General features: G+C 55.8%; 1 protein-coding gene and 1 long non-coding RNA gene across 4 annotated transcripts in view; both read right to left on the reverse strand.

Annotated features, from left to right (window-relative positions):
• The window catches only part of LOC311591623, a 112,286-nt gene that overhangs the window by 57,651 nt on the left and 38,371 nt on the right, over positions 1–16,264 (reverse strand). The window lies entirely within an intron of this gene.
• The window catches only part of MARK4 (microtubule affinity regulating kinase 4), a 32,009-nt gene that overhangs the window by 8,216 nt on the left and 7,529 nt on the right, over positions 1–16,264 (reverse strand). For all 3 annotated transcript variants that reach the window (XM_084771362.1, XM_084771361.1, XM_084771363.1), the window contains exons 3-13: positions 13,883–13,936; positions 13,702–13,750; positions 12,959–13,024; positions 11,994–12,064; positions 10,029–10,085; positions 8,203–8,439; positions 4,451–4,570; positions 3,960–4,059; positions 2,151–2,260; positions 1,892–2,051; positions 504–721 (exon numbers count right to left, since the gene is read on the reverse strand). In XM_084771362.1, coding sequence (XP_084627488.1) covers positions 504–721; positions 1,892–2,051; positions 2,151–2,260; positions 3,960–4,059; positions 4,451–4,570; positions 8,203–8,439; positions 10,029–10,085; positions 11,994–12,064; positions 12,959–13,024; positions 13,702–13,750; positions 13,883–13,936 — 1,242 coding nt within the window. The remainder of the gene's footprint in view (positions 1–503; positions 722–1,891; positions 2,052–2,150; positions 2,261–3,959; positions 4,060–4,450; positions 4,571–8,202; positions 8,440–10,028; positions 10,086–11,993; positions 12,065–12,958; positions 13,025–13,701; positions 13,751–13,882; positions 13,937–16,264) is intronic.

Genomic DNA, 16,264 nt, shown 5'->3' on the forward strand with positions numbered 1-16,264 from the left:
CACACACACACAAAGCCCCACACCACAGAGATCATCCCCAAAGCCAGGCACAGTGCATGCCAATAACCTCAGCTCTCAGGTCCCTGAGTGGGAAAATTGGCTAGAGAAATCTGTCTCAGAAAAAGGAAATAGGGCTGGAGAGATGGCTCAGAGGTTAAGAGCACTGGCTGCTCTTCCAGAGGTCCTGAGTTCAATTCCCAGCAACCACATGGTGGCTCATAAGCATCTATACTGAAATGTGGTGCCCCCTTCTGATGTGTAGGTGTACATGCAGGCAGAGCACTGTTTGAGGCCAGCCTGGTCTACAAAGTGAGTCCAGGACAGCCAAGGCTACACAGAGAGACCCTGTCTCAAAACAAAACAAAACAAAAAGCCTGTTACACAAATGAGCATCAGAGAGTCCCAGGAGCTGCTTTGGGCATGAGGGTGGGAACTCAGCAGTCAGTTGGGCAGGGGTGGGGGGTGGGGAGCCCCATCCCTCCCCACATGCCCCAGCCACTCACAGGGGTGCTAGTGCTGTCCTTCCGTCGCTCGGGGATCTCTGCCTTGTTGGGGTTGTGGGCGCTGCTGACCATGGGGCTGGACGGGGGCAAGCCTCGGCTCCCGCTCCCGGCCGCGCTGCAGCTAGCTTTCCGGCCTGGCAGCCGCTCTTCTTTAAGGTCCGTCTCCCCCGTGCTGGTTGGGCTGCGCTTTGGGTGCAGAGGGGCAGGGGACGGGCCACCTGGTAGAGAGCACAGTCAGTTAGAGCTGAGGTCACCAGAGATGTGAGTGGGGAGCCTAAGGGGTTCCCCAAAACCTTAGGACACTTCACAGTATCTGCAGTTTCTCTCCAGGCTAGTCTGGTCTATACAGAAAGCGCCAGAAAAGCCAGGGCTACATAGTGAGTCTTAGTTTAGGGGAGAAAAAAAAAAGGCCAGGCGTGGCAGCGCATGTTTAATCCCAGAACTCCGGAGGCAGAGGCAGGCAGACTCTGTGACTTTGAGGCCAGACTGGATTACAAAGGGAGTCCAGGACAGCAAGGGCTACACGGAGAAACCCTGTCTCAAAAAAACCAAAACAAAACCAAAACAACAACAAAAAACAAAACAAAAAAAAAAAACCAAACAAACACAAAAGCAAAACAAAAGGCCGGGCGGTGGTGGTGTATGCCTTTAAACTCAGTACTCGGGAGGCAGAGGCAGGTGGATTATTGTGAGTTCGAGGCCAGCCTGGTCTACAAAGCCTGGGCACCACACCCATTCATGGCTCTGTGCTCCTGGCTGTCGATATAATGTGACCAGCTCCTGCAGCTGTGACCTCTGAGCCTGCAGGCTGTGACCCTGAGCCAAATGCACCTGCTCCTCTTCAAACTGCTTTCCTGAGAACATCTCAGCAAGGCAACAGAAAAGAAACTAAGCACCAGACTTTGGTGGAAAGCCACTGCCCCCAGCAGGTAGGAGGGACAAAGCGGGCTGTCACCAGCCACATTGTACAAGCGGTCCCGTGTGCCTCAGGGTCCCATGTGCCTGGAACCCTTGCTGCCTGTGAGGCAGGATCTCCAGGTAGTCCAAGCTGTCCTGGCACCAAAGAGTTGGCTCAGCGGACCCAGGTTCGATCCCCAGCACCGACGTGGCACCCAGCATCCCTCCCTGTGTGAGGCATTCCTCTTGAGCCAGGTGGTGCTGCCCACTTGTCATCCCACCACCTGAAAGGCTGAGGCAGGAGGATGGTGAATTTGAGTCCGGCTTAGATTATCCAGTAAGATCTCAACTCCACGTCAAAATTTACTTCTCTGGCCTCTGTAGTTACCTCCCGCTAGCCTCTGATCACCAATCACAGCCGGGCTCTACTTGGCGGGGTCGGGGGTGGGGGGTGGGGTGGACAGGGGACGAGGGGAACTGGGGGTACTCACAGAAGTCGCTGTGCCGGCGCTGGCGGTGGTAGGTAGCGGAAGAGGCCCGCTGCCCTTTGTTGTGGCTGCTGCCTTTGCTAGAACTCGTCCCATTGGTGGTGTCGCTGGGCGCCCGCACCCGTGCCAGGGCCAGCCCTGGGGCACCCCGGTCCCCACCCTCCTGCGAGAGAAAACATGCAAGGCACCTCAGCCCTCTTGTCCAAGCTGCCGGGCCCCCAAGTCCCCTCCACCCCAGGCCTGAGGCCCCGCGACCTCTGACCTCGGTCTTCCTGCCCAGCAGGAGGTAGGTGGCGGTCACCTCGTTGTACTTCTGGCTGGTCAAGGCCTCTTTGATTTCTTCCCGCGTGTAGCCCATACCCACCATCACCTCTGGGAGATGGACGGAGAGAAGAGTAAGTGTCCCTCCCCAGGATGGTCCCCTCTGCCAGCAGCGTCCGAGCTTTCTTGGAAAAATACTCCTTCACTACCTAATGGGACCAGTCTGCTAAACGCTGCCTGCTCTTTCTCAGGGTAGGCGCGTGACCCATTGTTCAAACCACAGAGACACACGGGGTAAGGCCAACAAACGCACACCAACAAGTTTTGACAAATCTAAAAGTTCTATCCCCAAGGCTGTACTGATAGCATCAGATCAGTCATATGACCAGTGTGCTCTACCACTGAGCCACGCCCCCAGCCCCTCACTGGGGGATTCTAGGCAGGGGCTCTACCGCTGAGCCACACCCCCAGCCCCTCACTGGGGGATTCTAGGCAGGGGCTCTACCACTGAGCCACGCCCCCAGCCCCTCACTGGGGGATTCTAGGCAGGGGCTCTACCACTGAGCCACGCCCCAGCCCCTCACTGGGGGATTCTAGGCAGGGGCTCTACCACTGAGCCACGCCCCAGCCCCTCACTGGGGGATTCTAGGCAGGGGCTCTACCACTGAGCCACGCCCCCAGCCCCTCACTGGGGGATTCTAGGCAGGGGCTCTACCACTGAGCCACACCCGAGCCCCTCACTGGGGGATTCTAGGCAGGGGCTCTACCACTGAGCCATGGCCCCAGCCTTAAAGTGTTGTTATTATTATTATAATAGTATTTTCTTTCAGTTACAATTATGAAAGCTGACTATGTGGCCAGGTTCCTATGGTGGTCCATTTCATCATCTGTGGAAAGGAAGGTTACCAGATTTATTTTTGATTTTTTGTTTGTTTTATCCGGGATCTCAGGTGTTGCCCAGGCTTGCCTTGGAGTTGTTACAGAGTTGATGATGACCCCAAGTCCTTGAATTACAGGCACACTCAGCCATGCTGGGTTGACCTGCGGCTCACTTCTTAATTCTAATTATTTCTTTCTTTCTATGCGTATGAAAGGCCGTGCCTGCATGTTTATTTGTGAGCCACCCACACTGCATGCCAGGTGCTCTCGGAGGCTGGAAAAGAGCACGGGATCCCCTGGGATTAGAGTTAAAAGACAGTTGTGAGCCACCGTGTGGGTGCTGGGAATCGAACCCGCGGCCTCTGGAAACGCTGCCAGGATTCCTTAATTACTGAGCCATCTCTCCGGTCCCTGTGATTTGTTTGTTTATTTGTTTGTTTGTTTTTCAAGACAGGATTTCTCTGTGTAGCCCTGGCTGTCCAGGACTCCCTTTGTAGACCAGGCTGGCCTCGAACTCACAGCGATCTGCCTGCCTCTGCCTTGGGATTAAAGGCGTGCGCCGCCATACCTGGCTGCTGCTTTTGTTTTTTTTTACACCATCAAAGTCAAAACCACATTGTGACAGACATTTCCACAGCAGGCGCTGGTGTGAGCTTGTCCGTTAGATCTCTCCCCTCCCCTAATACGTAGAGCTCTGAGGTTGTCTGGGTGTGAGCACTGCCATGTCCTACACGAGAAACTAGAAACGGAGAGTGGTAAAAAAAAAAAAACACTCGCGTAGGGTCGCACAGCTCGAACGCGGTGCAGGGACATCCATTCCTCAAGCGCTCTCCCTAGCCCAGCGGGGAGCTGACCACCAGGAGCTGAGGCAGCAGCTGCCAGCCTTGCGCCCCTGAGCCTGAGGCACCTGCTTTCCGGGGGTGACCCTCACCAATTCTCTTGGTGTCCCCGAAATCCTCCTCGGGCTCCGTGTATGGCTTCAACTCCTCCCCCTCATAGCCGATGTTGATCCATTTGTCTTTCATGATTTGCTGCGGACAAGGGAGACAGGTGTTAGCCAGGAGAAGGGACTGGAAGCAGGGTGTAGAAAGCTTCCCTTCTTCCAAGCGGGGCTCCCTGCCGAGCCTACGACCCCGAAACTGAGGGCTTGTCGAGGCCTAGCCAGCCGTTTCAATCCCCCCCCCCGCCCCCGCCATAGCCTTCCCCGCCACCCTCCTCCGCATCATCTGAGTCCCCTGCACCCTGTAATCATCCTAAGAGTTCATTAGCTTAATTACTGACGTGGCAGGGACCGCCCAGGAGCCTCCTCCTCCTCTTTGCTGTCTGTCTCTCCCCCCTCCCCACCCCCCACCCCGTCCCAGAGCTGGGCCCAGCCCCAGCAGGCAGGGAGGCAGGAAGGGGCCACAGGGAGTGAGGGCTAACCTCTAGAGTACAGCGTTTTGCGGGGTTCAGCACCAGAAATCTCCGCAGAATGCTCTCGCAGTCTGTAGACATGTAGAAGGGTACTCGGTACTTTCCTCTGAGGACTCTCTCCCGCAGCTCCTGCAAGGACAGGGTAGGGCGTGCTTACCACTGCAGATGGGGCTCCCCCCCCCCACAACGCCCACCCCACCTCACCTCTGCACACAGACAGGGGCTCTCCCGGCCCACCCCACCCCTTCCCGTCCAGACCTTCTGTTAGAAGTGCCCAATGATGCAAGTCCTAGCCCAAATACAATAAGGAAAGCTTAGCTCCGCCTTCTGTGAAATGGGCGAGCCCAGCACCTTTAAAGGCGTGTGCACCCGCCTCCCACACACTCCCCCCAACATGGCAGAGACCACCCAGGAGCCTTTGAGACAAAGGTCTCACGGAACAAGGCCTTGAACCTGCTGTGTGATCAGGGGCTGCCCTGTGTTTCTCCTTGAGAACGCTGGGATAGCTGTGGCCCGGCTGTGGTGCTCGCGGGTGGAATACAAGGCTTTGTATTTTCACAGGCAGTCAACTGAGCATGGTCTGAAGACCTTTCTAATTTCTAATTGTTTTTTTTTTCCCTGAGTTCTTTGGTTTTTTTTTTTTTAATTTTTTTTTTTTTTTTTTGTTTTCGTGTCTTGTTTTGGACACAAGGTTTCTCTGTATAGTCCTGGCTGCCCTGGAACTCACTCTGTAGACCACGCTGGCCTTGAACTCAAGAGATCTGCCTGCCACTGCCACTGGGATTAAAGGTGTGTGCAACCAGGCCCAGCTTAAAAGCAGTTTTTAAAAGTTATATGTAATGTGTGTATGTACAAGTGTGTGGCTATGCACATGTGTGTAGTGCCCACAGAAGCCAGGAGAGGGCGCTAGACTCTCTGGACCTGGAGTTACAGTAGATTGTGAGCCTTCAGCTCTGGGCATCGAACTTGGGTTCTCTAGAAGGGCAGCAAGTCTCTGGGTCTCGGGGCCACCTCTCCAGCTCAAGTGGACACCGTTAATGCCCTTGGACCCACCAGGTTAGAGACACAGATTCAAAAGTGGCCTTGCCTGAGGTAGTCACAAAGAACACGGCAGGGCTGTGAGGATGGCTCAGCAGTCAAGTAATTGGGTGAGGTCAGGAATATGGATGCCTAAACGCTGGGGGGACACAGCGGATTCTCTGACTCCAGCCTTGAGGACAAGAGATGGGGGTCACAAAAGCAAGCCGGCCAGCAGGACCAGGCATGTCGGCGAGTTCCGAGTGTGACTGAGAGACCTGACCTCCCTGAGCAAGGTGTAAGGGCGACAGAGAAAGATGTCCCAACAGCACTCAGGTCTCCACACCCGTCCACACGTCCAAGACAATACAGGCCCGGGGGGAGTGGCTCTGCAGCTGGTGGCAATTGGTGCTTTTGCAAAGGACTTAAGTTCATTTTTTGTTTTGTTTTGTTGGTTTGTGTGTATGTGTGTTTTGTTGGTTGGTTTTGGTTTTTGGTTTTTGGTTTTGTTTTTTTTTTTTTTTTGAGACAGGGTTTATCTGTCTAGCTTTGGCTTGGCTGTCCTGGACTCCCTTTGTGGACCAGGCTGGCCTCGAACTCACAGTGATCGGCCTGCCTCTGCCTCCTGAGTGCTGGGAGTAAAGGCGTGCGCCACCACGCCTGGCTAGAAGACCTAAGTTCGGTTCCCAGCGCCCACAATCAGGCAGCCTCCCTTCCATGACTCCAGTTCCACGGGATCCAATGCCCTCTTCCGGCCCCTGTGAGCACCCACACAAATGTGAGCAGCAAACACATACACATGAATAATTAGCCATGCACAAACACACGTATGTGCAAACAGGAGAGAGAGAGAAAAAAAAGCAGGACTAAATAGCAAACTCTAGCAGGGCAGGGCAGGACAGGGGACAAGGGCCTGAGGCAGCGGAGCTGTTAGCCTGAAAGTTTGGAAAGGCCTTAGCTTCATAGTGGAAGTTCACAAAAATAACTCCACGACACGGCCCGTTCTCCCTGTGCTCCGGGATACCTCAAGTGCTTCAGCGAGCACGTGGGGCTGCACGAGGTCCTTGATGAAAGAAAGGGTTGACTCAGGGTCAAAGGGGTCAGCCCTTCAGCCTGGGACAAAAAGGAAAAGGCACCTCCTGCTTCATTACATACTCCCTTGTGGTGGCCAATCCTCCATGGCAGAGGAATTCCTCCAGAAACTATCTACTGGGGGACGTAAGATCACCCAGACTGAGGGACACTCTGAAAAATAAGTGACCTGAAGCCATATCACTGGAGTGTAGCTCAATGGTGGACCTCCTGCTTAGAATCCTCTAGTAAGGGACTGGGGGCGTGGTTCAGTGGTAGAACCTTTTCCTAGAATCTCCCAGTGAGGGGCTGGGGGTGTGGCTCAGTGGTAGAGCCCCTGCCTAGAATCCCCCAGTGAGGGGCTGGGGGCGTGGCTCAGTGGTAGAGCCCCTGCCTAGAATCCCCCAGTGAGGAGCTGGGGGCGTGGCTCAGTGGTAGAGCCCCTGCCTAGAATCCCCCAGTGAGGAGCTGGGGGCGTGGCTCAGTGGTAGAGCCCCTGCCTAGAATCCCCCAGTGAGGGGCTGGGGGCGTGGCTCAGTGGTAGAGCCCCTGCCTAGAATCCCCCAGTGAGGGGCTGGGGGCGTGGCTCAGTGGTAGAGCCCCTGCCTAGAATCCCCCAGTGAGGGGCTGGGGGTGTGGCTCAGTGGTAGAGCCCCTGCCTAGAACCCTCCGTCGCCTCAGTGAGCAGAGCTCACTATTTCTGAGACAAATGATGTCTAGGGTGGAGGCCTGCACTGTTTCAATGTTGTATTTCCTGTGTGTGACTAGCCACAGGAAAATGTCCCTTGTCTCAGGAGATAAGTACCGCAGCCTTTTAGGGACCAAGGGACACAGTGTCTACAATGAACTGTCCAGCGGTCCATCAATAATGACAGAGCTACGTGCGTATGCGGTGACAGAGCCAGCTCTGCGGCTGGATGTCCGCCAGCGCGGCCACCCTGAGAAGTACTGGGTGTCTCTCTTCTGCCCCTGCAACTTCTCTGTGTCCTGGCAATGTTTCAAAGCGAAAACTTCAAAGGAAAAAAACAACAGCAATCAAGGACATGACACACGGCCCACACTTCCTAGTGGCCCCCAGTTATCTGGTTCCGCGTGCCTCCCGAGCACTGGGCAGCGACCGATAAAAGACGTTCTATTCTGCTTACGGCTCCTTTTGTTTTCCGGCTGGGCCCACCACAGAAATGTCCAGTAAATTTATTTTATCATTTTAAAAGAATACCTAAGAAAGCTGGAATTTAATTCAGGGGTAGAGCCCTGCCTAGCATCCCCCAGTGAGGAGCTTTTGGTGTAGCTCAATGGTAGAGCCCCTGCCTAGAACCCCCCATGAGGGGCTGGGGGTGTGGCTCAGTGGTAGAGGCCCTGTCTAGAATCCCCCAGTGAGGGGCTGGGGGTGTGGCTCAGTGGTAGAGCCCCTGCCTAGAATGCCCCAGTGAGGGGATTATACACACTGGATTTGAAAAGCCTTAAATGGGGCATGACCTAGAAGTTTCTAAAGATTGCTCACCTACCCCTACCTCCCCTCCCAGGAGGCCAGAATTAGAACCCAAAATCACCAGCAGTGAAAGTCACAGCTTTGGCCCCAACATTGGCCACACAGGCCGGCCTCCAGGCAGCGGGCACCCCCTGCTCCTCATCTGACCACGTGACCTCAGGCCCCGCCCTGTCCCTGGCACCTTGAGGTTGTGCCCATCGAAGGGCAGGGAGCCGCTGACTAGCGTGTACAGGATGACACCGAGGCTCCAGATGTCCACCTCCGGCCCGTCGTACTTCTTGCCCTGGAACAGCTCTGGGGCGGCGTACGGCGGGCTCCCGCAGAACGTGTCCAGCTTCGAGCCCAGGGTGAACTCGTTGCTGAAGCCGAAGTCGGCGATTTTGATGTTGGCCTCGGCATCCAGCAAGAGGTTCTCAGCCTGAGAGGGGAAGGGAGGGCCGGAGGGTGAAGACAGAGCCTTTCTGCGGAGCCAGGCCGACCTCTAATTTACCATCCTCCTGCCTCCGCCTCTGCCTGCGCTGGGATTAAAGGGATGTGCCGCCACACCCAGTTTATGTGGAGTTGGTAATAGAGGCAGGGCTTTGTGCATGCTAGGCTAGCACTCTTCAGGGCGAACTACGCCCGCAGCCTGGGAACATTCCCACTACCCCATTCACCCAACCACCACACCCCACTCCCCCACCCCCACCCCCACACCCCACATCTGAGGTTCCACAGTTCAGCCTTCGTTTTTTTTCTGATGGCCTAGGGTATCTGGACCTGGGAAACCGCTTTGGTCCATTCCTGTCTCCTCCGCTAGGTGGCGCACAACCTCCAGGATAATTCTCCCCATCAACTAAGCAGAAGATGTCTATCTAGTGACTCCCGTGTGCCTCAGACAGAGCAAGAATCCAGAAGCCTCCACTGCCATTCCACAGCGGGCTTTATGCCACTGACCTCACTACATAGCCCAGGCTATCCTCCAACTCCATGGCAACCACCTCCTGAGTGCTGGGATTACAGGCTTGTACCCCTGTGCCTGGCATGAGACTTCCTTTTTGAAAAGCTACCGGAGGCAGGGCGGTGGTGGCGCATGCCTTTTAATCCCAGCACCCGGGAGGCAGAGGCAGGTGGATCGCTGTGAGTTCGAGGCCAGCCTGGTCTACAAAGTGAGTCCAGGACAGCCAAGGCTACACAGAGAAACCCTTTCTAAAATAAATAAATAAATAAATAAATAAATAAATAGGGGCTTAGAGATTAAGAGCACTGACTGCTCTTCCAGAGGTCTTAAGTTCAATTCTCAGCAACCACATGGTGGCTCACAACCATCTATAATGTGATCAAATGTGCACTGTATACATAATGAATAAATCTTAAAAAAATAAATAAATAAACAAAAACCAAAAATATATAAATAAATAGAAAATAATTCACTTAATGCCCAGCACACAGTAGGCCCTCATGAAGGATAGCCAGACCGGCCTGTATGGAGCCCACTGGTCATAGATTTCTCTGACTGTGGGTTCTGAGGCATGGACCCTCAGGACAAGCCACCTGAGCGGCTTGCAGAGCTTGGCTGCGGCAGGCGGCCTGGTTGGGCCCTAAGAGTCTCTTCCCACGCCCTGGTGCGGGGCCTGGGGCTCCCAAGACTCTCGTGTGAGCTGGGCCTGAAGGCCAAGTTCTCACAGGTTCCCGAAGGTCGGAACGTCAGAGATGTGCCAACCCTCAAGGCCGGACACTGATACCTTATCTCATCCTTGTGTCCACCCTGGGGGCCATCCCAGGACACTCCCGCCCCACCGCTGTCCTCTCACCTCCCTCATGTCACAAAAGTCTGGGCAAGAACCCTGGGCGCCGGGAGAAGGGGGGGCAGGGCTGGAGCGCTGGGGGGTGGGCGGGGCTGGAGCGCTGGGGGCGGGGCTGGAGCGCTGGGGGCGGGGCTGGAGCGCTGGGGGCGGGGCTGGAGCGCTGGTGGGGCGCAGGGCTGGAGCGCTGGCGTGCCCGGGGGTCACGGTAGGAGGGGCTTACCTTTAGATCCCGGTGTACAATGTTCTTCTGGTGACAGTAGTGCACGGCTGACACGATCTAAGTTAGAAAATAAGTGACACGTGACCCGGGAATCTTCCACGACCCTTGCGGCCCATGAAGCTACCGCCCCGGCTGCCGTCCATGCCCAGGATCTACCTGGGCACAAGCCGAGGCCCCGGGGGTTCAGCCAGGTTCAGAGAGCATGGGACCCATGCCAACTTTAACACCCTGATAACTGATATTCTCACAGGCAGAAAACACACACACACACACACACACACACACACACACACACACACACACACGCCCATCCCTGCAGATCAAGACCTTGGGACTAGCCATGTTTGGGAACTTCCAAAGTGTCCTATGCTGGGAAACAGGTGCGTGGGCCCAACTCACCAGGCCTACTGTCCTTACCCCCCAAAAGGCATGTCCTGAAGGTGCTTACCCTGCACAAAGGCGGCCCTCACACTGGTACTACATACAGTGGTGTCCACTCACAGGCCACACACCCTGAAATGCCCCTCACACCTGTGCATCTTCTTACTTCACACCTGAATCTGTTCTTCACATCCGCACATCCTCTCACCTCATACCTGAGTGTCACACTACGTGTCCAGTCACCCCACACCTGGGCCTCACACCTGCATGTCCACTCGCCACACATCTGGTCCTGACACCTGGGCCTCACACTGCATGTCAGTCACTTCACACCTGGGCCTCACACTGCATGTCCAGTCACCTCACACCTGGGCCTCACACCTGCATGTCAGTCACTTCACACCTGGGCCTCACACCTGCATGTCCACTCGCCACACATCTGGTCCTGACACCTGGGCCTCACACCTGCATGTCCACTCCCCACACATCTGGTCCTGACACCTGGGCCTCACACCTGCATGTCCAGTCACCTCACACCTGGGTCTCACACCTGCATGTCCACTCAACTCACACCCAGGCCTCACACTGTATGTCCAGTCGCCTCACCCCTGAGTCTCACACCTGCATATCCACTCACCTCACACCTGCACGTCCACTCACCTCACACCTGGGCCTCACACCTGCACGTCCACTCACCTCACACCTGGGCCTCACACCTGCACGTTCACTCCCCACACATCTGGTCCTGACATCTGGGCCTCACACCTGCATGTCCAGTCACCTGACATCTGGGCTTCACACCAGTGTGTCCTCTCACCTCCACATACACTCACCCACCAATGTCCACCCCCTGACTTGTGGCTCTCAGGGAATCTTCCACACCTGGGCATGGCCATGACGGGCACGGGCAGGTCCTGAACCCAGAAGCCCCTCCCCCATGCTGTCACCCCAATGTATGCAGCTACCTCACACCTCCTTCAAGGAACCACATACCTTTCCCTGCATCTCTTTATGAGTTTGTGTATGTGTGTGTTTGTGCAAGCTCCCACGCATGTGAGTGCATGTGCGCGTGCGTGCAGGGGCCAGAGGTTGACACAGTGTGCTCCTCAATCACTCTCCACTTTATTTACTGGGGGAGGGTGCGTCTCTCAATGACCCCTGTTTGCCAATATAGCCACAGTGAGCCCAGCCGTCTCCTAAGTACGGGGCTGGGGGCTGGGGGCTGACTGCCACGCCCACGCCACAGGTGTCAGGGACCAAACTCAGGTACTCTGGTTTGCTCAGCAGCTATCTCCCTGGCCTCTCTTTATTTTGTGACAGTGTCTTGTGTAGCCCAGGCTAGCCTCAAGTTCTACACGGCTGAGGATGACGTTGAACTCGCGATCTCTCTGCCTCCATCCCTCAGTGCTGGGGTTACCCACCCCAGCTTTGCCGTGTATATTCTAGCACCTACCCTCCCCCTACGCCCCCAGGCCTCAGCATCCTCCCCCCCTCCCCCCTCCCATGTACCTGCATGTGCAGAGTAACCCTCGCATCCCTCACCCAGACCCTCTTGCCGGGGAGCCAGAGCACCCAGTCTCTCACCTGCCGAAACTTGGCTCGAGCCTCCTTCTCCTTCATGCGGCCGTGCGACACGAGGTAATCAAACACTTCTCCTGTAGGGGGCAAGACGGCTGAGAGCTGAAGCCAGAGGGCATGCAGGTGTCGGGGTACGCGTGAGGTCGGCGTGGGGGCGCGAGGGGTACGCGTGAGGTCGGCGTGGGGGCGCGAGGGGTACGCGTGAGGTGGGCGTGGGGGTGCGAGGGGGTACGCGTGAGGTCGGCGTGGGGGCGCGAGGGGTACGCGTGAGGTCGGCGTGGGGGCCTGAGGGGTACGCGTGAGGTCGGCGTGGGGGCGCGAGGGGTACGCGTGAGGTCGGCGTGGGGGCGCGAGGGGTACGCGTGAGGTCGGCGTGGGGGCGCGAGGGGTACGCGTGAGGTCGGCGTGGGGGCGCGAGGGGTACGCGTGAGGTCGGCGTGGGGGCGAGGGGTACGCGTGAGGTCGGCGTGGGGGTCTGGGGGTATGCGTGAGGTCGGCGTGGGGGCGTGAGGGGTACGCGTGAGGTCGGCGTGGGGGTCTGGGGGTATGCGTGAGGTCGGCGTGGGGGCGTGAGGGGTACGCGTGAGGTCGGCGTGGGGGTCTGGGGGTATGCGTGAGGTCGGCGTGGGGGTCTGAGGGGTACGCGTGAGGTCGGCGTGGGGGCGCGAGGGGTACGCGTGAGGTCGGCGTGGGGGCGTGAGGGGTACGCGTGAGGTCGGCGTGGGGGTGTGAGGGGTACGCGTGAGAGGTCGGCGTGGGGGCCTGAGGGGTACGCGTGAGGCCGGCGTGGGGGCCTGAGGGGTACGCGTGAGGCCGGCGTGGGGGCGTGAGGGGTATGTGTGAGAGCAGTGTGTATAGCAGGGAGCAATATGAGGGAGCAGGGTGTGGAGATGTGGGGGTATGTTTGAGACCAGGGTCTAGGGGGTCTGGGGGCGGGGTGCGTGAGGACAGGGCACGGGGCAGGGTCTCACCTGCGCTGGCATACTCCATCACCAGGTACAGCGTCTTTTCCGTCTCTATCACCTCAAAAAGCTTAACTGGGAGGGTGTAGGGAGGGACAGGTAGTCAGGCGGGAGTGGAAGAGGCCGCCCTTCCCCACCCCGGCTCCACAGCCACCTGCCAATCACCACGGCCTCTTCCGCAACCCTTAGTAGCTCCCTACTCGGGGCCCGGGTCGGGGTGAGGGGGTTTCCACGCCACTCGGCCCTGCTTTTACTACACAAGAGTTCCATTCAGTTCCATGAGGCCTCGGGCCTGTACCCCCATTGCTGGCAATCAGCAGCATTTACCCAGCCCGCCATCTAGGTGGGGCCGCACCGTATTCCCTTCAGCGGCCACCCTCTGTCTGGGTCACATGGACCCTGAATGTGACATATCACGTGGCTTTTTAAAAATTTTTTTTTGGTTTCTCGAGACAGGGTTTCTGTGTAGCCTTGGCTGTCCTTGGACTCCCTTTGTAGACCAGGCTGGCCTCGAACTCACAACGATCCGCCTGCCTCTGCCTCCCGAGTGCTGGGATTAAAGGCGTGCGCCACCACACCTGGCTACGTGCCTCTTCTTAGGCAGCCATGGCCACCTCTATACAGATCCGAGCTCACACGCAGACCCTAAGTCACCCGTCCAGAGTCATGCAGGAACGACAGCACTGCCGCTGACCCACCCTCCCTTCCCAAGGCTCCACCCACCCAGGCCAGCTCCCCGCCCTTTTCCTCACCGATGTTGGGGTGATTCAGTCCCTTCATGATGCGGACTTCTCTGAAGAGCTGGGCAAGGCCAGAAAGGAAGAACAGACAGTAGTGAGCGGGAGTGGTTTTGGGGATCCCTTTCTTCGCCAAGCCTGGTCAGGTCCCAGTTTTCACTGTGTTCCCCTCCCGTTCCCCTCTTAGATGCCTCACCTTCTGTAGGCTACTGGGGTTCAGCTGGGTTTTATCAATGATCTTGATAGCGACCTAGAGGTGGAAGAAAGAGGAAAGGTCAAAATCCCCCAGCTCAGATCACACAGCAAGTTTCGGGGCAGCCTGGGCTACATGGGACATATGAGACATTATCTGGCTGTCCTGGACTCGCTTTGTAGACCAGGCTGGCCTCGAACTCACAGAGATCCGCCCGCCTCTGCCTCCCTGAGTGCTGGGATCAAAGCCTATGACATCAACAATGTGGAGGCAGAGACCAGCCTGCTCTACATGGCTGTCCCAGGCTATGAGGGACTGGAGAAGTTTTAAACAGTGACTGTGCTACCTGAGGGCCCTGCAGAGCTCAGTTCCCAGCAGCCACCTCACGGCTGGCAACAATCAGTAATCTCAGCAACAAGGTACCCAATGCCATCTTCGGGCCTCCTTGGCCCCTGCACAGATGTGCGCATGTCACCCACAGAAACACAGATACATAACTTCAATAACTGAATCATACACCAGCTGGGTTGAAGCACTTGCGAAGCAGAGGCAGGGAGATCTCTGTGAGTTCCAGACGCCAGCCAGGGCCACATAGAGGGAAAAAGCCGGGCGGTGGTGGCGCACGCCTTTAATCCCAGCACTCGGGAGGCAGAGGCAGGCGGATCACTGTGCATTCGAGGCCAGCCTGGTCTACAAAGTGAGTCCAGGACAGCCAAGGCTACACAGAGAAACCCTGTCTCCGGGGTGAGGGTAGGGGGGGGAAACAAACAAAAGAGGGAAAAAAAGAAAGGAAAAAAAAAGCTAAAATTTTTAAATGAATATAATAAATGTTGAAGAAGGAGGAAGAGGAGGAGGAAGAGGAGGAGGAGGAGGAGGAGGAGGAGGAGGAGGAGGAGAAGAAGAAGAAGAAGAAGAAGAAGAAGAAGAAGAAGAAGAAGAAGAAGAAGAAGAAGAAGAAAAGCAACCTCTGGAATGGAATTCGTGCCCCACATATGGGGAACAGCCTGTGCCGTTGCCAGATTCTCACACATGGATTTTTGAGAATTTTGTCATGCACTTTCCGTGCCAGTATTGACACGATCATATGGTTACTTTTCCTCTGTGCATGTGACAAAGCACAGGAATAAATTGTGGGATGAAAAAAAACCTCCCTGCTCCTGGGATGGGGTGGGTGCTGTCATCACGGGCTGGGGTTGAGCCCATCCTTAATATTGTGTTTGAGATGGGGGAGGGAAGGGGAGGGGAGGGGAGGGGATGGAAGGGGCACGGGGGTCAACACAGCAAGTAAAGGCCACAGCCGGACAGCCTGAGTTTGAGCCTTAGAACCCATGGGGTGAAAAAAAAAAAAAGAGAGAGAGAGAGAGAATCAGTTCTTGAGGGTTGTCTTCTGACCTCTACACATATGCACACTCCCAAAGTAAATAACGGGGGGCAGGGGGAGGGGAAGGGCAGGCTGTTTGATTTGAGCCTTGGTGCCCTAGCAAAACTCTATCTCAAAAAAGGGAGGGGTTTTAATTTGTATTTACACCGATGAGTAATACCAGCCTGCCGTTCTGTCTCTTAGGATTTGTTTTGCTTTGCTTTTTAAATGGATTGGAACTCACTATGTAGACCACCCTAACCTCTGGACTCACAGGGATCCTCCTGCCTCTGCCTCCTAAGTGCTGGGATTAAAAGTGTACACGCATGCCTTTAATCCCAGCACTCGGGAGGTAGAGGCAGGCAGATCGCTGTGAGTTCCAGTCCAGCCTGGTCTACAAAGTGAGTCCAGGCCAGCCAAGGCTACACAAAGAAATTCTGTCTCGAAAACAAAAAAAACCAAAAAAACCCAAACAAACAAAAAAAAGATAAAATTAAGAAACAAAACAAAAACAACAATAAGCCAAGCATGGGGGCGCACATCTTTAATCCCAGAACTCAGGAGGCAGAGGCAGGACGATCTCTGGGTGTTCAAAGGCTAGCCTGGTCTACATGGCAAGTTCTAGGCTACCCGGGGTTAGATAGTAGACCCCGACTCAAAAAAAACAAAACCAGACAACAACAACAACCCCCCCCAAGCAAACAGAACACATTATATACATGTATACAACTGTCAAATAACAAAATTGATCAGTAAAATATTTGAACGCAAAGCAACAACAACAACAAAAATAAATGGGCAGGCTTGGGCTAAGGTAAAATGCATGCATCGTAAGCTGAGTTTGAATTCTCAGCTCCTGTGATGAAAAAGCTGGATGTGGCCATGAGGGCGCAGAAAGCCAGCGTTGGGGACAATGGTGCAGGGCATGACAGGATGCGGGGAGCTTGCTGCCCAGCCAGCCCTGCTGAAGCCACAAGCTCCCAGTTTAGTGAGGGGACCCGTCACAAGGCAAACAGGTAGACAGC

The sequence above is a fragment of the Acomys minous genome (assembly GCF_964271855.1).
Source record: "Acomys minous genome assembly, chromosome: 20".
NCBI lineage: Eukaryota > Metazoa > Chordata > Mammalia > Rodentia > Muridae > Acomys > Acomys minous.